Source organism: Aquarana catesbeiana, linkage group LG13 (assembly GCF_042186555.1).
Source record: "Aquarana catesbeiana isolate 2022-GZ linkage group LG13, ASM4218655v1, whole genome shotgun sequence".
Taxonomy (NCBI): domain Eukaryota; kingdom Metazoa; phylum Chordata; class Amphibia; order Anura; family Ranidae; genus Aquarana; species Aquarana catesbeiana.
The window spans coordinates 165,437,383-165,459,062 of record NC_133336.1 but is presented as its reverse complement, the minus strand read 5'-3'; the positions used below and the strand labels follow the sequence as shown (position 1 = coordinate 165,459,062).

The window sequence follows — 21,680 nt, the reverse complement described above, 5'->3', positions numbered from 1 at the left end:
CATAGAGTGTTCTTTCTGAAAGGAAAAGAAAAAAATGCACAATTACTGAAATTTTAATAATAATACCACTTTACCCTGATTTTCTATGTGCATATTTTTATACTTAGAATATTCAATTTCTACCTGGATATCGCATCAACAAAACTACACTGGTCAAGTGGGGAGGAAATGTTGTAGTGGTTGTGCAATGATACACTGGACAGCTTTTCAGCCTTTTTTTTAAATCAACCAAAAATCTGATCATTAAAGGATAAGTTTAGCTTTAAGAGCATGTTACATGTTGCATCCATATTTAGGGTGCAACATATAACATGCTCCTATCCACTCACCTTGCACTGCCAATGCTCCCCTCTCTGTGACAGCGGGCAGGGGGTCCTCTCCCCGCACCCACTGTCACAATTTGAAAACAGCTGTGAGCCATACCATGTGCTCCTGTAGGCGAAGCACTGCATTTTCTACCAGAGTTTGGGCTGTCAATAACCTGACAATGCCACCAACTGCAGATCACACTTGCAGTGTGTTTTGAATGTGCTGCAGGAAAAATGCATGGAACATGGGTTTACTGCACCGCTTTCTGGTGTGAATGGGCATTTAAGGCACAGGCTTGCTTTCTGTTTGTTACTCAACTTTCTACTGTTAGAAAATCACTCTGTACTACTGGCTACAGACAATACAAATTTCTGAAGATACTTGTCTTAGCTATAAATTGAATATACAGTATTCAACATCAGCTTTAGGTGGAAAAAATAATTAATAGTAACTACTTACCCCTTTTTTTTTCCCTTTTGTGTAACACACGTCTTACATACCAAATTACTACTAATATTATTGGGACTAGAACACCTATGATGATGGATGCAATTAATCCTGAAGTCTCAGGAAAAACAGAGTCTGAAAAAAACATGGGTTTGTTGGATGTTATTTAGTATGAATATTTTAATAAATAATTGTGCATTTACAATGTATTTTTTCTTATGTCAAAGTAACGTCTGTATTATCAATAATATCTACAGTATAATGACTTTCACATATCAGAAAGTCTGTTTAGTTATATTTACTAAGAGCTAGCACTGCAAGCTTATTTTGCAACATTTGAATAAGTGACATTTTATACATTTATACCCAATCATGTGCAAAGAAAGTTAAAGAAACAGGATTTTTGTTTGCACATAATTGAATGATTGAATTCAGCAAAGTATCAATGCATTCACTAAATAAAGCCAACCATTTATGGATCGAAATTCTGCCAGTTCAGTGGGCACTGGACAAATTTCAATCTGTGTACGGGCACCCTGGTTGAACACAGGTCGATCTATCAACTTACAGTGGGGATGGAAAGTATTCAGACCCCCTTAAATTTTTCACTCTTTGTTATATTGCAGCCATTTGCTAAAATCATCAAAGTTCATTTTTCCTCATTAATGTACACACAGCACCCCATATTGACAGAAAAACACAGAATTGTTGACATTTTTGCAGATTTATTAAAAAAGAAAAACTGAAATATCACATGGTCCTAAGTATTCAGACTCTTTGCTGTGACACTCATATATTTAACTCAGGTGCTATCCATTTCTTCTGATCATTCTTGAGATGGTTCTACACCTTCATTTGAGTCTAGCTGTGTTTGATTATACTAATTGGACTTGATTAGGAAAGCCACACACCTGTCTATATAAGACCTTACACCTCACAGTGCATATCAGAGCAAATGAGAATCATGAGGTCAAAGGAACTGCCTGAAGAGCTCAGAGACAGAATTGTGGCAAGGCACAGATCTGGCCAAGGTTACAAAAAAATTTCTGCTGCACTTAGGGTTCCTAAGAGCACAGTGGCCTCCATAATCCTTAAATGGAAGACGTTTGGGACGACCAGAACCCTTCCTAGAGCTGGCCGTCCGGCCAAACTAAGCTATTGGGGGAGAAGAGCCTTGATGAGAGAGGTAAAGAAGAGCCCAAAGATCACTGTGGCTGAGCTACAGAGATGCAGTCGGGAGATGGGAGAAAGTTATAGAAAGTCAACCATCACTGCAGCCCTCCACCAGTCGGGGCTTCATGGCAGAGTGGCCGGATGGAAGCCTCTCCTCAGTGCAAGACACATGAAAGCCTGCATGGAGTTTGCTAAAAAACATCTGAAGGACTTCAAGATGGTGAGAAATAAGATTCTCTGGTCTGATGAAATCAAGATAGAACATTTTGACCTTAATTCCAAGCGGTATGGGTGGAGAAAACCAGGCACTGCTCATCACCTGTCCAATACAGTCCCAACAGTGAAGCATGGTGGTGGCAGCATCATGCTGTGGGGGTGTTTTTCAGCTGCAGGGACAGGACGACTGGTTGCAATCGAGGGAAAGTTGAATGCAGCCAAGTACAGGGATATCCTGGACGAAAACCTTCTCCAGAGTGCTCAGGACCTCAGACTGGGCTGAAGGTTTACCTTCCAACAAGAAAATGACACACAGCTAAAATAACGAAGGAGTGGCTTTACAACTCTGTGACTGTTCTTAAATGGCCCAGCCAGGACCCTGACTTAAACCCAATCGAGCATCTCTGGAGAGACCTAAAAATAGCTGTCCACCAACGTTTATCATCCAACCTGACAGAACTGGAGAGGATCTGCAAGGAGGAATGGCAGAGGATCCCCAAATCCAGGTGTGAAAAACGTGTTGCATCTTTCCCAAAAAGACTCATGGCTGTATTAGATCAAAAGGGTGCTTCTACTAAATACTGAGCAAAGGGTCTGAATACTTAGGACCATGTGATATTTCAGTTTTTCTTTTTTAATAAATCAGCAAAAATATCAACAATTCTGTGTTTTTCTGTCAATATGGGGTGCTGTTTGTACACTAATGAGGAAAAAAATGAACTTAAGTGATTTTAGCAAATGGCTGCAATATAACAAAGAGTGAAAAATTTAATGGGGTCTGAATACTTTCCTTTCCGTCCCCACTGTGTGTATATATATATATATATATATATATATATATATATATATATATATATATATATATATATATATATATATATATATATATATATATACACATACACACACACACACACACACACACACACACACACATACACATACATACATACACTGCTCAAAAAAAAAAATAAAAAAATATAACACCTTTGAGTATAGCAATACGTCAATTAAACTCCTGGGAAATTGATCTGGTCAGTTAAGTAGAAGAGGGGGTTGTTGGTGTTAATGAAATTAGCAACAGGTGCACTAGATGGGCAGCAATAAGACAACCTCCAAAACAGGAATGGTTTTACAGGTTGAGGCCAGAGACATTTTTTTCCCTACTCTCTTCTCTGACTCTGTTTTTCACTTGTTTTGCATTTGGTTAGGGTCAGTGTCACTACTGGTAGCACGAGGGAACACCTGGACTCTGTAGAGGTTGCTCAGGCAGTTCAACTTCTACAGCAGGGATATGCAATTAGCGGACCTCCAGCTGTTGCAGAACTACAACTCCCATGAGGCATAGCAAGACTCTGACAGCCACAAGCATGACACCCAGAGGCAGAGGAATGATGGGAGTTGTAGTTTTGCAACAGCTGGAGGTCCGCTAATTGCATATCCCTATTCTACAGGATGGCACATCAATACGTGCCATTGCCAGAAGGTTTGCTGTGTCTCCCAGCACGGTCTCAAGAGCACAGAGGAGATTCCAGGAGACAGGCAGTTACTCTAGGAGAGCTGGACAGGGCTGTAGAAGGTCCTTAACCCATCAGCAGGACTGGTATCTTCTCATTTGTTCAAGGAGGAACAGGATGAGCACTGCCAGAGCCCTACAAAATGACCTCCAGCAGGCCACTGGTGTGAATGTCTCTGACTAAACAATCAGAAACAGACTTCATGAGGGTGACCTGAGGGCCTGTAAACATGTGCCCCCCTTAAACATTTATTTTAGCTTGTCTTTTTGTTGTGACTTATTTCAGAGTTCCCCTTAATCATGTTTTTAGCTTATGGTTTGATATGTGGCAATGATGTTCTGTAGAAAAAGAGCAACTTGAAATACTGAAAAATAACCTGACAATACACCCAGAATTTATGCTTAAGAAGTGTAGCCACAATATACTGGCAATATGCCTAGAATGCTTCTATAGGAAAAAGGAGCTAACTTTAGTTATGCATTAATCCCTATATATTATAGATATGTATATTAATAAAAGTACTAATAAGCTGACAAGTTTATCTCCACGATTGGACGGTGAATGTTTGGGGTGTATAGACCACACCCCATGAAAGTGGGTCTATAGGGTTAACTATGGGTGGATATTCTCTATTGGTTTAATTAAAATATTACCCGGTCATACTCTGGATTGTATGTTATACTTAACCACTTAAAGTGATTGTAAGGGTTTTTTTTTAAATAACAAACATATCATACTTACCTCCATTGTGCAGCTCGTTTTGCACAGAGTGGGCCCGAACCTCCTCTTCTGGGGTCCCCCGGCGGCTCTCGCGGCTCCTACCCACATCAGATAACCCCTTAGGAGAAGCGCTCTGCCAAGGGGGTTACCTTGCGGGAGCGCTCCCGAGTCCAGAATGCGGCGGCCATAGCCCCGACTGTATGACTCGCCCCACCCCTTGGCGTCTTGGATTTGATTGACAGCATCGGGAGCCAATGGCTGCACTCAGGGCTTTTTTTCAGCAGGAATGCGGGGGAACGCAGTTCCGGCACCTCCTGGACTGACTGTATGTAATGGTAAGGGGTGCTGGGGTGTTCTGCGGGGTATTGATGCTCACTGCTGGGGATCTATTCTAGCTGGATGGGATCTATTTTTGCGGGGGGGGGTCTATTGTTGCTAAGGAGGTCTATTGTTGCTGGTGGGGGACCTATTGTTGCTGGGGGTGGGTCTTATGTTGCTGGGAGTCAGTTATTGCTGAAAGAGATCTACTGTTGGGGGTCTGCCGGAGAGTCTATTAATGCTGGTTGTGCGGAGATCTGTTGATGCTGCCGAGTCTATTGTTGCTGGGGGTGGGGGGGGGATTTTGTTGTGGGTTGCTCCATTGATGTTAGGGGGATCTATTGCTGCTGGCTGCAGAGGGTCTATTTTACTGCTTGTCTTGATACCATTACCAAATTCCATACAAATTACTTAGCAACACAAAATGATACTTGGTTCTGTATTGTCTAAAAGGGGTGGTACTGGCAGGTGGGTAGGGGATGGAACCAAGGGACGGTGCTCGGAGGTGGGTAGGGACGGAAAAAAGGGGCGACTCAGAAAGGGGGAGTTCCTGCACCTACTGTATGAGAAAAAAAGCCCTGGCTGCACTGCTATCAATCTATCCAATCAAGAGCCGAGAACTCCGGGCAGAGAGACAGCGCGTCCCCGCTGGGTCAAGTTCCAGGGCTCAGGTAAGTGAAACAGGGGGGCTGGGGGGCCAGCCACTGCCAGGTGTTTTTTCACCTTAATGCATAGGATGCATTAAGGTGAAAAGACACAAAGGTTTACAACCCCTTTAAGGACCGGGCCTATTTTTCAAACTTGTTGTTTACAAGTTAAAATAATTTTTTTTGCTAGAAAATTACTTAGAGTCCCCAAACATTATATATATATATATATATATATATATATATATATATATATATATATATATATATATATATATATATATATATATATATATATATATACACATACATACATTTTTTAACAACCTAGAGAATAAAATGGCGGTCATTACAATACTTTCTGTCACACCGTATTTTTGCAGCTGTCTTACAATCGCACTTTTTTTGGAGAAAATACACTTTTTTGAATTAAAAAATAAGACAACGGTAAAGTTAGTCCAATTTTTTTATTTTGTGAAAAATGATGTTACACTGAGTAAACTGATACCCAACATGTCACGCTTCAAAATTGCACCTGCTCGTGGAATGGCGACAAACCTTTACCCTTAAAAATCTCCATAGGCGATGTTTAAATAATTCTACAGGTTACCGGTTTTGAGTTACAGAGGAGGTCTAGGGCTAGAATTATTGTTGTTATTTTTTTTTTCTTATTTATTTTACTTTTTATTTTTACACAGTTCCTTAAAAAAAAAAAATGGTTTCACTTGTATTCCTATTACAAGGAATATAAACATCCTTTGTAATAGAAAAAAAAGAGCATGACAGGACCTCTTAAATATGAAATCTGGGGTCAAAAAGACTTCAGATCTCATATTTACACTAAAATGCCATTTTAAAAAAAGTACCTTTAAGAGCTATCGGCGGAAGTGACCATTTAAGTCACTTCCGCCCTGCAATGGTACAGAGCTGGGTGGGGGCCATCTTCCCCTCACTCAGCTCCATGCCAAGCAGGGGAGAGGATGCGATTGCCTCCACCGCTGTGGGCAGCTCCAGTAAGCGGCAGAGGGCATCGGAGCGCGGCGGAAGGGGGGGGGGCCCTCTCCCGCCACTTTTATCTTAAAGCGAACCGCCTGCTGAAGAAGTGGATACCGGGGTTAGGGCAGCTATCTTGGGCGGTCCATAAGTGGTTAAGATGCAGAAAAAGAGGAAATAAAATGAGTAATGCTTAATTCTGTCATTCTGTGTCTTTGTTTGACTTGCATTGCTTCCACAAAGTTTTGTGTGTCTCTGAACGTGTGGAAGTGCTGGCAAAGGTTAGTATAGATTATAAAGATAGGTAATGTAGAAAGGAATAAATCCTTTAGATAGATAGGTACAGTTAACTCATTGTAAATCTTGGATAACCTTTTATCTAGTATAGAAGTAATATATATATAAGGAAGTACACCCTTTGGATGGATAAATATCATTACATTTTTATATGTCAGGTGTAGTTTCCTTCAGGGCCTGACATCCTCTAGTGGGCCCTGTGCTCACTGCCCGGCACAGTGGAGCTTGATTGGTATTTGCCATTGAACACCAGAATTAGCAGGTTTGCCATTGGTGCCCTGTGCTTTTCACAGAAGAGAGCAGGTTCACCCTGAGCCAGTGGCGGAATTATCAGGGTCACAGCAGTCACACTTGCGACTGGGCCCTGTATTTTCGCCACTTCAGGGGGGCCTGCTCCCCACCCATGTGAGGGGCCCGCCTGACTGTTCTGTGTCCATTCTGGCTGATGTGGTAAGGGCGGCATGTGTCGGTTCGTTCCACCCCGGGGAGGGGGCTTTTGCCCACTGAGGGGAGAGAGAGAAGGCAGAGGCAGTGCTGAGACTGTGGACCGCCCACGCCTATCCAGAGACAGAGAGAATGTAGGGAGGTGGGGCGGACACTGAAAAATAAAGTCAGCAGACCTGCTGATACCAATTGACTGAAGGCAGGGGAGGAGCTCTCCCCTCTGCGACTGCCTGGAGTCCCAGTCCCAACTACCCAGAAGTGATGGGGTGATAGGGACGAGAACGGTGGTGGGGGATGGGATCAGTAAGAGGCAGAGGCCACCCCCCCTCAAGTACCACCGTAGCCACCCACCCTCAAGTACCATCGCTGCCACCCCCCTCAAGTACCACCGCTGTCACCCCCCTCAAGTACCCCCACAGCCACCCCCCCTCAAGTACCACTGCTGCCACCACCCCTCAAGTACCACCACTTCCAGCCACCCTCAACACCAAAATCATGCTCTTCCGGGGAGGCCTTCATGATTTCTTGCATCGGGGCCCTGAAGTTTCTAGTTACGCCAATGCCCTGGGACAATGTGACAGATGTTAAAGGGTCTTGAGAAGCCATGGAGAATGTTGCCTGTAACATCATTCAGCATGACCGGTTTGGTGGTGGGTCAGTGATGGCCTGGGGAAGCATATCCATGTGGGCCTCCCCAGACCTCTACAGGCTAGACAATGGCACCCTGACTGCCATTAGGTATCGGGACGAAATCCTTGGACCCATTGTCAGACCCTACACTGGTGCAGTGGGTCCTGGGTTTCTCCTGGTACATAACAATGCCCGGCCTCATGTGGTGAGAGTATGCAACGAGTTTCTGGAGGATGAAGGAATAAATACCATTGAAAGGCACCCATGCTCACCTGACCTAAATCCAATAGAACACCTCTGGGACATTATGTTTCGGTCCATTCGTTGCACCTCAGTCTGTTCAGAAGCTCAGTGATACCCTGGTCCAGATCTGGGAGGAAATACCCCAGGACACCATCCATTGTCTCATTAGGAGCATGCCTCGAGGTTGTCAGGCATGCATACAAGCACGTGGGGGCCATACCAACTACTGAGTACCATTTTGGGTTGCTACAATGAAATTTCAGCAAAATGGACTAGCCTTCTGAATCATTTTTTCACTTTGATTTCCGGGGTGTCTTTGAATTTAGCCCTCTGTAGGTTGATCATTTTCATGAGATGATGTGGCATCCATTTGTTCCTAACACATTACCCAGTTCATATCAGTATAGATATCCCTATTGAGATCTAATATGTTTTCAGTTTTCCTTTAATTTCTTTGAGCGGTATATATATATATATATTTTTTTTTTTTTTTTCAAAGCATTAATCTGCCGGCAAAATTAATCTGTAGAATGCAGCAGGACTAGTAAAATTTATCGAACAACCTTAAGAACAGTGAGTACTATGGTGCTGGAATTCAACAAGAGATATACAAATCATAGTGTGATTTGTCCCATTCTCTAACCATATGTAAAATAAATTGTGGTTCCCAACAATTTTCAATAACATTTTCAATGGAAAACAAAATAAATACCTCACCTGCAATATGAATGGCAGCTACTCTCAGGCCTCCTGGCTGTGCATTCTGAATCAAGCAAGATATCTTTTTTGCAGTTTTATTAAAATATATAGATGTCTTAACATTGTACATATTGGCCTCATTAGGAGTCACTGAAATTGAATGTTCCTTCAGTCTTTTACTGTTGTTGTCTATCCAATATGCTTCTGGTTTTGGATACCAATGAGAAGAGAAGCATGAAATGTTCATTTTGTCTTTTGAATAGTATCCAATTTGGAACTCTGGCCCCGTGCCAATTGCTTTAAAGAAGAAAAATCATTAGTAAATATTTATATATACAGTATTAGTTCAAGGTGTTATGACATATTTGTATATTAGGTTACCATTGTAGTTTTGTCTGTTTGTTTTTTTTTTTGGGGGGGGGGGGGTCAAAACTCATGATCAAATCAGGAAAATCAATAATTTGCCACTTTCTGCTCCACTTAAGCATCTGCAAATAGACCTGGCTTCACTTGCAATTATGTTGAGTTGTGCGATCAGATCTACCTGAACAAGAAGGCATCTGTGGCATCTGCCCTATGCCTGAACTCCAAGGGGCAACTCTCAGTCCCTCAGTCAGTCCTTTGCAGGGACACAGTCATCTTTTCCGCAGCTATGCAGGAACAAATGCCCTAGATACCGCGGCTCCTGCACCACAGAGAACCAAGGGAGACGCTCCTAGTCTCTTCAGTTCTGATATGTCATATGACATAGGGGAGGAGAAGCCCATGAAATCAACCACTAACCAATCAACCAGCAGGGTACAGGGTGAGTGTCCATGGAGAGAAGGACTGTTTTTTTTGTACAAAGAAGACGAGGAGGACATGTGTGTTTGGCAGTGGGGTGGAGGAGTATGTGTGTGCTTTGAATACTCCTGACCCCTGCACAGTGTGTGACATAATCAAGACCCCTACACTCTATGTATTTCAAAATTCTAATCCCAGCCCTCTGTACACCGAGCTGTACATTAAATACCCCAAACCCCCACACTCTATGCATTACACCTTATCCACTGACAACAACACTAAGGAATTATTTCCTCCTAGTGGCCACTCACTCCGGGGGATTCTTTTTTCCCCATTTGCCACTAAACACAGACATTTCTTCCCTCCACTGATGCTGGGACATATTTTCCACCCACCAGTGCCAAAATATTACGTAAAAACAAACCCCCTAGACTGTTTATTGGAGCCAAAATGAATGGACTGTTGGGTGTGACTGGCAGTCTCTATACTGTTTGGGAAAGAACCAGTTAATATTAGCGGCTCCTGTGGGAGTAGTGCACACAGTATTAAGGGGACTAGTAATAGTAGCTCTTTTATATTACTTACCCACTGGTAATATTTCTGTTGTGTCTTCATCAAACATATATTCATTCTGAAAGTAGCATGTGTAGAAGCCTTCATCTAAAACTTTAATATTCTGTATTCTCAGGGAGATATTTCCTCTCTTTAATTCATCCTTAATTAATTGGATACGGCCATAAAAATCTTTGTTCACAGTTTCGTCCCTTCCACTGCGATAGTGATGTACCAGAGATGCATCTTTAGATCTTAGCCATTTAATCTCCATGTTTTCAGCATTTATTTCTGGCTTCAAGTAACAGCTGATAAGGGCATCTTCTCCAACAGAAACCCTGACAGATTTTGTTTGACTGTAAACATTAAATGTTGCTATGGAGGAAACAAAAAAAAGTTTGGATATTGCATTATTTGCACTCAGTGCTATTTATTGTTATATGTGTGCAACATGATTTAAGCAGATGATAACAAAAGAACTTGCAACCTAAATAGAGCTCAGCGAAGCTGGCCCCTCTACAATCAGCACAAATAAAAACTCAAGTGTGTTTCTTTAGTGCTACGTTTGTGCTGTTTTGTGCCGTAAAAATTTACATTTGTGCTGCTTTTATTTTTTAGATATTAGCAATTGTTTTTTCCAGACTATGACATCACTCAGCCCCCCTACAACGCCCAAATGACACGAAACTGGTCTCGTTGGTTAGTGCTACGTTTGTGCTGGTTTGTGCTGCTAAAATTTTTATTTGTGCTGTTATGGTTTTTAAGTTATAACAGTTTATTTTTTTTTCAAACCCCACTCACTTTGCCCACCCTACAATCAGCACAAATAAAAACTCAAGTGTGTTTCTTTAGTGCTACGTTTGTGCTGTTTTGTGCCATAAAAATTTATATTTGTGCTGCTTTTATTTTTAAGATATTAGCAATTGTTTTTTCCAGACTATGACATCACCTAGCCCCCCTACAACGCCCAAATGACACAAAACTGGTCTTGTTGGTTAGTGCTACGTTTGTGCTGTTTTGTGCTGCTAAAAATTCCGTTCTATCTTTTATCGTTTTTGCGTTATTAATGATTTATTAAAGGTCACCAAAGGTCACTCAGCCCCCCTACAACGCCCAAATGACATAAAACTGGTCTCGTTGGTTAGTGCTACGTTTGTGCTGTTTTGTGCTGCTAAAAATTCCGTTCTATCTTTTATCGTTTTTGTGTTATTAATGATTTATTAAAGGTCACCAAAGGTCAGTCAGCCCCCCAACAACGCCTAAATGACACGAAACTGGTCTCGTTGGTTAGTGCTATGTTTGTGCTGGTTTGTGCTGCTAAAATTTTTATTTGTGCTGTTATGGTTTTTAAGTTATAACAGTTTTTTTTTTCCAAACCCCACTCACTTTACCCCCCCCTACAATCAGCACAAATAAAAACTCAAGTGTGTTTCTTTAGTGCTACATTTGTACTGTTTTGTGCTGTTTAAATTTATGTTCTATCTTTTATCGTTTTTGCGTTATTAATGATTTTTTTAAAGGTCACCAAAAGGTCACTCAGCCCCCCTACTACACCCAAATGACACAAAACTGGTCTCGTTGGTTAGTGCCTCATTTGTGCTGCTAACATTTTTATTTGTGCTGTTATGGTTTTTTAGTTATAACAGCTTGTTTTTATATTTGTGCTTTTTTGTGTCATAATAATAAAAATCTGTGCTGCTTTTTTTTTTAAGATAATAGCAATTTGTTTTTTCCAGATGATGACATCACCCCGCTCTCCTGTCACGTACCTGGTTAGTGAGCTCCTGGTTAGAAAGCAGCCATGGGAGCACAGTGAGGTATGAGTGGCTGTGATCAGTCCAGTAGACTGCGTGGTGGCAGCAGTCAGCAGGTGGATGTGGCGGCAGAACCAGCTGGTGGCAGATGAGCTGGCACTGAGCTTGGCTGGTGGTAGACTGTGGGTAAGCAGCTGGAAGCAGGAGATAGCTCATCTGTTTTACTTTTTATTCAGTTATTTAATAAAGGTCACCACTTTTCGTTTTTTAGTTATTTACTATTTACTAAAGGTCACCAAAGGTCACTCAGCCCCCCCTACACATGAAACTGGGTTGGTTGGTTAGAGCTGCGTTTGTACTGTTAAAATTATTATGTGTGCTGCTTTGATTTCTTAATTGTAAAAGTTTGTTTTTATTTGATCAAACCCCACCCACTTGGCATCCCATGTTATTAGATACTATAAGGCCTCATGCACACGAGACGCTGTTAAACGCGTTAAATAGTAAATAACTGAAAAACAAAAAGTGGTAGAACTGATATTTAAACAGCACAAACCAGCACAAAGGAGGCACCAACCAGCCCAGTTTCATGCCCTTTGTCTCTTGTAGGGGGGCTGGGTAACCTTTGGTGACCTTTAATAAATCAACAATAACTGAAAAACAAAAAGGAGATAGAATGGAAAGTAAATAGGCACAAACCAACACAAACGTGGCACTAACCAACCAGCCCGTTTTTCATTTTGTTTGGCTGTTGTAGGGGGTGTCAGGGAAGGCTTTCGCATAGCACAAATGATGTCTCCCTGTACATACATATGCGCATGCGCAGACTGGCAACTGGCTGGGCAGATGAGCGTGAGCCTGTCACCAATGCTGGCACCAGACAGACTATTTAAACAGGCTGCAATTTGATGTGCCGCTTCTGTGTGTTCATTCCTGATTCCTGTGTTTGACCTCTGATCCTAACCCAGCTTGCTCCTGACCTCCGTTTGACTGCTACCTGCCCTGACCTTGGCTTTTTTTCTGGATTCTGCTTCTGCCTTCTCTTCTTGCCTGATCTACCTCCTGTTGCTGACTTGGCTTTGTGACCCGACTATCCTGTTGTGTGCCGTCTATGCCTGATCTGCCTGACCATTATGGATCCGGCTCATCTGACCCTGCATCCTGCTCATCCAGCCTGCTACAGCTCTTCAGCCCAGCAAGGTCTCATCTGTCTCCTGCTTCCAGCTGCTTACCCACAGTCTGCCACCAGCCAAGCTCAGTGCCAGCTCATCTGCCACCAGCTGGTTCTGCCGCCACATCCACCTGCTGACTGCTGCCACCACGCAGTCTACTGGACTGATCACAGGCACTCATACCTCACTGTGCTCCCATGGCTGCTTTCTAACCAGGAGCTCACTAACCAGGTACGTGACAGGAGAGAGGGGTGATGTCATCATCTGGAAAAAACAAATTGCTATTATCTTAAAAATAAAAGCAGCACAAATTTTTATTATTATGACACAAAGAAGCACAAATATAAAAACAAGCTGTTATAACTTAAAAACCATAACAGCACAAATAAAATTTTTAGCAGCACAAACCAGCACAAACGTAGCACTAAAGAAACACACTTGAGTTTTTATTTGTGCTGATTGTAGGGTGGGCAAAGTGAGTGGGGTTTGAAAAAAAAAAAATAAACTGTTATAACTTAAAAACCATAACAGCACAAATAAAAATTTTAACAGCACAAACCAGCACAAACGTAGCACTAACCAACGAGACCAGTTTTGTGTCATTTGGGTGTTGTAAGGGGGCTGACTGACCTTTGGTGACCTTTAATAAATCATTAATAACACGAAAATGATAAAAGATAGAACGAAAATTTTAGCAGCACAAAACAGCACAAACGTAGCACTAACCAACAAAACCAGTTTTGTGTCATTTGGGCATTATAGGGGGGCTGAGTGACCTTTGGTGACCTTTAATAAATCATTAATAACGCAAAAACGATAATAGATAGAACAGAAATGTTAGCAGCACAAACCAGCACAAACGTAGCACTAACCAACGAGACCAGTTTTGTGTCATTTGGGTGTTGTAGGGGGGCTTAGTGACCTTTGGTGACCTTTAATAAATCATTAATAACGCAAAAACGATAAAAGGTAGAACGGAAATTTTAGCAGCACAAAAAACAGCACAAATGTAGCACTAAAGAAACACACTTGAGTTTTTATTTGTGCTGATTGTGGGGGGGGGGGTAAAGTGAGTGGGGTTTGAAAAAAAAAAATAAAAACTGTTATAACTTAAAAACCATAACAGCACAAATAAAAATTTTAGCAGCACAAACCAGCACAAACGTAGCACTAACCAACGAGACCAGTTTCGTGTCATTTGGGCGTTGTAGGGGGGCTGACTGACCTTTGGTGACCTTTAATAAATCATTAATAACGCAAAAACGATAAAAAGGTAGAACGGAAATTTTAGCAGCACAAAAAACAGCACAAATGTAGCACTAAAGAAACACACTTGAGTTTTTATTTGTGCTGATTGTGGGGGGGGGGGGGGGGTAAAGTGAGTGGGGTTTGAAAAAAAAAAATAAACTGTTATAACTTAAAAACCATAACAGCACAAATAAAAATTTTAGCAGCACAAAACAGCACAAACGTAGCACTAACCAACGAGACCAGTTTTGTGTCATTTGGGCGTTGTAGGGGGGCTAGGTGATGTCATAGTCTGGAAAAAACAATTGCTAATCTTAAAAATAAAAGCAGCACAAATGTAAATTTTTACGGCACAAAACAGCACAAACGTAGCACTAAAGAAACACACTTGAGTTTTTATTTGTGCTGATTGTAGGGGGGCCAGCTTCACTGAGCTCCTAAATAGGTAGCTTTTACTGTATCAACTATAAATGGTACAATGTAGCAACTCGAACAGATATCTTTTTTTTTTTTTTCAGTTGAGACTTTACTGGTACTAGTAAATTCCAGAACTAATAAAAATATATATTTTATTGAGTTAACATGGGATGTGGGTACTGAATTAAAGCTTGAGATTACAAAACCCCATATGGCCTTTAGTGCTTACAGTCTAGTACAGGGGTCCTCAAACTTTTTAGACAGGGGGCCAGTTCACGGTCCCTCAGACTGTTGGGGGGCCGCACTATAGTTTAAAAAAAATATGAACTAATTCCTATGCACACATCTTATTTGTAGTGCAAAAAAAACCCACACAGGAAAAAAAACAGTACAATATTTAAAATAAAGAACAATTGTAATCAATATAAACTTATCAGTATTTCACAGACTCCCCTCATTACAGAACCACTCCCAATCACATACTTCCCCCATCACAGATCCCCCCCATATCAGTCCCCCACCATAGCACAGAGTCCCCCCCATATCAGTCCCCCACCATAGCACAGAGTCCCCCACACCAGCACAGAGTCCCCCACATCAGTCCCCCACCATAGCACAGAATGCCCCACATCAGTCCCCCACCATAGCACAGAGTCCCCCACATCAGTCCCCCACCATAGCACAGAGTCTCCCACATCAGTCCCCCACCATAGCACAGAGTCCCCCACATCAGTCCCCCACCATAGCACAGAGTCCCCCACCATAGCACAGAGTCCCCCACATCAGCACAGAGTCCCCCACCATAGCACAGAGTCCCCCACATCAGCCCCCCTCCATAGCACAGAGTCCCCCACATCAGTCCCCCACCATAGCACAGAGTCCCCCACATCAGTCCCTCACCATAGCACAGAGTCCCCCACATCAGTCCCCCACCATAACACAGAGTCCCCCACATCAGCACAGAGTCCCCCACCATAGCACAGAGTCCCCCACATCAGTCCCCCACCATAGCACAGAGTCCCCCCACATCAGTCCCCTACATCAGTCCCCCACCATAGCACAGAGTCCCCCACATCAGTCCCCCACCATAGCACAGAGTCCCCCACATCAGTCCCCCACCATAGCACAGAGTCCCCCACCATAGCACAGAGTCCCCCACATCAGTCCCCCACCATAGCACAGAGTCCCCCACATCAGTCCCCCACCATAGCACAGAGTCCCTCACATCAGTCCCCCACCATAGCACAGAGTCCCCCACATCAGTCCCCCACCATAGCACAGAGTCCCCCACATCAGCACAGAGTCCCGCACATCACTCCCCCACCATAGCACAGAGTCCCCCACATGAGTCCCCCACCATAGCACAGAGTCCCCCACATCAGTCCCCCACCATAGCACAGAGTCCCCCACATCAGTCCCCCACCATAGCACAGAGTCCCCCACATCAGTCCCCCACCATAGCACAGAGTCCCCCACCATAGCGCATCAGTCCCCCACCATAGCGCATCAGTCCCCCACCATAGCGCATCAGTCCCCCACCATAGCACATCAGTCCCCCACCATAGCACATCAGTCCCCCACATCAGTCCCCCACCATAGCACATCAGTCCCCCACCATAGCACATCAGTCCCCCACCATAGCACATCAGTCCCCCACATCACAGATCTCCCCCACCATAGCACAGAGTCCCCCACATCACAGATCTCCCCCACCATAGCACAGAGTCCCCCACATCACAGATCTCCCCCACCATAGCACAGAGTCCCCCACATCACAGATCTCCCCCACCATAGCACAGAGTCCCCCACATCACAGATCTCCCCCCGTGTGTCACAGATCCCCCATATCAATATTACACTCCCACTCAACACTTACCTGTATCACGCAGGACACGAGGCATGGTAGGTCCGGACGGAGGGCGGGACTTTGGAAGTGAGGGGCAGGTGATTGGTTCCTGGGACAGCCCTGATGCCTAGTAACCAATCACCTGCTTCTTAGCACAGAAGGTCCTTTTTCCGGGCCTGTCATGTTTCCCGTCCTGTGTGATGGAGGGAGCAGAGGGCAGGGGGAGTGCTGCAGTTAAAGGGGCAGTCCGCGGGCCGGATTCGGCCTGCAGTTTGAGGACCCCTGGTCTAGTATATGTCAGACTTATATGGTTGAGTTTAACATCAATGCTTACAACATTATACAAGCAGTAATTGTCCTGTGTGGCGATCTACGCCATGTCAGGCCCCTCCGCCGTTCCCCCGCTGTCTTCTGGGAGACCCACAGGTCCCAGAAGATAGCAGGGACCAGTCAGTACATGCAGCACGACTCGCACATGTGCAGTAGGGAACCAGGTTGTGAAGCCGAAAGGCTTTACTTCCTGATTCCCTTACCGAAGATGCCAGCGCCTGCACCTGGGAGCTGAGGGACAGATCGGCTTCAGGTGAGGAGATCGCGGGCGCCATGGACAGGTAAGTATCCTAATATTAAAAGTCAGCAGCTGTAGTATTTGTAATGGCTGACTTTTAATATTTTTTTTTTCGGCGGAACTCCGCTTTAAGGAAGTTTGGCAAACACTGCAGCAGCCACTTGTATCCTGCCAAGCCCCACCACACCACTTACAGAAAACCTGTGCTGAGATAATTATCTAAATGAAGATGTGTAAAAAGAAGTGTGGCGCTACCTCAGAAAACAACCAAATGGTTGATGTGATGACCTACTACAATCAAAATGTGAATCTGATACCTCTAATAGTATATAGCACAAACAAAAAAAAGATCATAAAAATGAAAAAAAACGTCATGAGTAATACACAAACAAAGAAAATTCCCAAAGAGTCAAATCATTGTGATAAAACGTGAAAAGCTCAAAATATTGGGAAAATGCAGTTCTAAAGGTGATGTGGGTGACAATCCACTTTAAAACGCGCGTGAGACATTCGCACTTACCAACGCTTAGGCACAAGATATCTATGTAAGCTACCATTGCCATGCTCCTTTTATTAGTTGTAAACAGGGTTTAAACTACAGATTATGCCTATGTCCAGCTGCCTAACCTTAACCCCCATCCCCCACAGCCCTCCAGCAACCTCTCCCTGTGTATCAACAATAATCTCATTGAACAGAAATTGTGCTTAAAGACAGGTAGCAGTGGTGATGCCAACAAAGTCATATGTGCAATACTAGGGAATGGTGCCATGAAAGGAAATTGCCATTAAAAGTGGGAGGCAGTGCAGGTAATAACCTTTTAGGTTTAAAATTGTATCTAGCTACTTTTCGGTTGATTTACTACAACTGGAGATTGCACAATCTGGTGCAGCTGTGCATAGTAGTCAACCAATGCCTAAATTCAGCTTGTTCAATTAAGCTTTGACAAAAGAACCTGGAAGCTGATTTGTTTCTATTCAGAGTTGCACCAGATTTTGCATTCTCCAGTTTTAGTAAATCAACCCCTTTGTGCTCACTAGGTCTGCTAGATAAGAGGACTAGCCTGGGTTGATGAGACATCCAGCAGCCCAAACAGCTAAACAAATGCTGCTTGGTGCACAAAGGCATAGATAACTGTAACTAGTAAACATTTTGAAATCTCAACCTCAGTCCTCAAGCACCCCAAATGGGCCGTGTTTTGGGAACTTCCCTTAGATAAAATAGCTCTTATCAATACCATGTAATTGATATTAATTTAAAGCCACTGTGCAAAGTAAAGGAAAACCTGGAAACGTTGCCTGTTGGGAGATACTTGGGGACAGAGGTTGAGAAGCACTGTCATAGGGGATCAAGGTCAATATCAACTGCAACCTCACTAACCCTTAATGATAGATTACTGGATCTGCCTTATCCTCACATGCCCACTTATTTTCTGTTTAATTTGTTTCAACAGCCTCCCTAGGGACCCCACCTCCAAGATCCATAGAAACCATGTGCAATTCTACACTGATCAGCCATAATTTTATGACCACTCACTTAATATTGAGTAGGTCCCTCTTTTGTCACTAATACAGCCCTGACCCATCAAGGTATGGAGGCCACTAGATCTGAAGATATTCTGTGGTATCTGGCAATGGCATATTCAGTCCTGTAAGTTTTAATGTGTCTCCATGGATCGGACTTGTTTTTCCAGTACATTCCACAGATCCTCAAACACTAAGCACCAAATTAAGCAAAAAATACCCCAAAAACGGTTGTTTAACAAAAAATTGGTGTGGGGTTCCCCCTAAGATCCATACCAGGCCCTTTGGGTCTAGTATGGATTTTAAGGGGAACTTCATGCCAAATAAAAAAAATCAAAAATTGGCATGGGGCCCCCCCCAAAATTCATACCAGACCCTTAGCCGAGAAAGCTGCCTGACAGGCCAGGAAAGAGGGGGGGTGAGTAAGCGGTTCACCCCCCTCCTGAACCATACCAGGCCGTGCTGTTCTCTGCCAAATTATTTTTGGTTATGCTGTGACTATTGTTGGTATTGCATGTATATTTCTGCATTTCCTACTCTTTTCTTATGATGTAATTTACTTTTCCCTGTTTGTGGGTTACTGTATCCTCTCTTCAAGGCACACATTGGGGCTAGGAAAGCCAATGCTTATTTTGACCACCTTAGATGTTTGAATATCAAGTCTTCCACATCTTGTTGTATTGCCTCAACATTCTCCATACACAAAGATTTTCATGGATGCCAAGTGTTTAGAGTTTAGCCATCTGACGAAGACTGTCTGCAGTAAATGTCTCTTCTATATTCAGGCAAGGCATCGAGGTCTCAGGAAGGGATAGTTACTATTACAAAATTGGAGTCAGAATAGCCATGGTTGTCTAGTCTTCTTCATTGCTAGGATGTAGACGGCTATTTCTGCCTAGGGCCCTTTATTGTTAAGCTGAAGATGGCTATTGCCACCTAGGGACCTCCATTGCTAGAGCTCAGGTGGCTATCACTGTTTAGCATCTTTTGTTGCTAAAACACAGGCGGCTATTGCTGCCTAGTGTCTTTTATTGGTAGGACACAGGGGGCTATTGCCATGTAACACCCTTCCCTGCTAGTATTCATATGACAATTGCATCTAGAATCCCTCATTGCTAGGACACAGGCAGCTCCTGCCACCTAATGCCCTTCATTGCTAGAATGCAGGTGGCTATTGCTTCCCAGCATTATTTGTTAGTAGGACGCAGGTGCACATTTGTGCTGTATACATGTAAATATTTGCACAAACATTTACATGCATACAGCATATATTACAGTCTATACATAGGACCATGGTTGCAGATTTTTCTATTTTGAAATTACAGGTTTGAACACAGAGCATGTTTACTGATCTTTATAGAGCTGTGTACACAGACCCAAAGCTCAGATCCCCCCAAAAAAAGAGAGGAAAACACAGAATATTATTTTTGTGGTTATGTGCATGAGCCCTAACAGTAAACCATGGACAGATATCCTTTTATAAGTGGTGGTGGCAACTCCTTACAAAAAATACAACACAGCCCTATGAGCTATATGATATTCTATCATTTTTTTTCAGACGCTTTGCAATCACTTTCACTCCTTCTGTGAATGTTTCCCAGAACATGTACCTGATAATTACAGCTCTGATCAGAGGTCTGCAGGAACAATGTGTGTAGTGTGCCTGATGAGGTTTCATTTCCACTTATCTGATTATAGCAATAAAGACTGTAGAGTGAGTCAAGACAGCAGGTAGGGCTTCCATTAGATAAATATCCAGTTCTACCAGCCCCACCCTGAACAACTTTTTCCCTAAGATACCAAATCCTGTAGCTTTAGCTAGCCCTACAATATACAACTTTCTTGTACAATTTTGCTTTAGATTTACCAAAATCATATAATATGAGGTTTTAAATTTCTATGCAATCAGGTAGGCCCTTGCACTACGTAGTAAAAGGTAAATCTAATGGAAATTGAATAAGAAATATGTAAAATGTGTGGCAACACAGATTCCTTCTATGGAGAGATGTCATTCTAATTGCACCCAGGGAAGGATTTTCCTGTATGTAAAACCGAACAATTCTTTTCTCTTATTTACTCCCTTTTATCTGCTAAATATACCATTGAAAGTGCTTCATTATATCTGTTTTATAAGTGAAAACATGTCTGTTTACTTTGTCAGAAATCTTGTGAGCTGGTACATTCCTGTGCTCTCTGCTGTGCATAAAGAGGAGTTATGGAAATGCTGACGGAGAAGAAGATGAGGAGGGGCCTGTTTGATTTGTAATGCACCAGAAATGCACTAGACATGGCTGACACCAAGGGGTTGACTAAGGGCCCTTTCACACTGGGGCAGTTTGCAGGCGCTATTGCGCTAATAATAGCGCCTGCAAACCGACCCGAAAGTGACGCTGCTTTGTCTCCAGTGTGAAAGCCCCGAGGGCTTTCACACTGGAGCGGTGTGCTGGCAGGGTAAAAAAATCCTGCCAGCAGCATCTTTGGAGCACAGCATCTTTGTATACACCGCTCCTTCCCCACTCCTGCCCATTGAAATCAATGGGACACCGCGGCTATACCGCCGGCAAAGCGCCTCTTAACCCTTTCTCGGCCGATAACGGGGGGTAAAACCGACGGTAAAGCGCCTCTAACAAAAGCGGCTCTTTATCGCCGACCCCGCCCCAGTGTGAAAGGGGCCTTACTAATACTGGAGAGTGCAAAATCTAGTGCAGCTGTGCATGGTAGCCAATCAGCTTCTAACTTCAGCTTGTTCAATTAAGCTTTAACAAAAAAACATGGAAGTTGATTGGTTTCTATGCAGAGCCGCACCAGATTTTGCACTCCCCAGTTTTAGTAAATCAACCCCTACTTGGAATTTAGAGCCAAAAATACACTGTCATCTCAAGGAAGAAGGTAGGAGCTAACTTTATTTCTGGCACACTAACAGCAATATTTCAGTACTTGCAGCATGTTTAAAAAACATATTTATTTGCAATACATACACAATTCCCCATAACGATCAAATATGTTCTAGGAGGTTGTGTGAGAGGAGTATGTAATGATAGGGCAGATCTGAAAAGAGACAGTGACAAACACTTGCTTACTAGAGATTTAGGATCTTTATACTTTTTTTTTTTTCGCTGTTTATGTCTTCCCATCCTCAATGCCCCTATTTTCTTGCCCTGTTGTC

The 21,680-nt window shown here is 43.1% G+C and overlaps 1 protein-coding gene across 1 annotated transcript in view; it reads right to left on the bottom strand.

Moving 5' to 3' along the window:
• LOC141116571 (butyrophilin subfamily 1 member A1-like) overlaps positions 1 to 21,680 on the bottom strand; it is a 131,199-nt gene that overhangs the window by 34,998 nt on the left and 74,521 nt on the right. The window contains exons 5-7 of the mRNA XM_073608968.1: positions 10,022 to 10,363; positions 8,672 to 8,950; positions 769 to 891 (exon numbers count right to left, since the gene is read on the bottom strand). Coding sequence (XP_073465069.1) covers positions 769 to 891; positions 8,672 to 8,950; positions 10,022 to 10,363 — 744 coding nt within the window. The remainder of the gene's footprint in view (positions 1 to 768; positions 892 to 8,671; positions 8,951 to 10,021; positions 10,364 to 21,680) is intronic.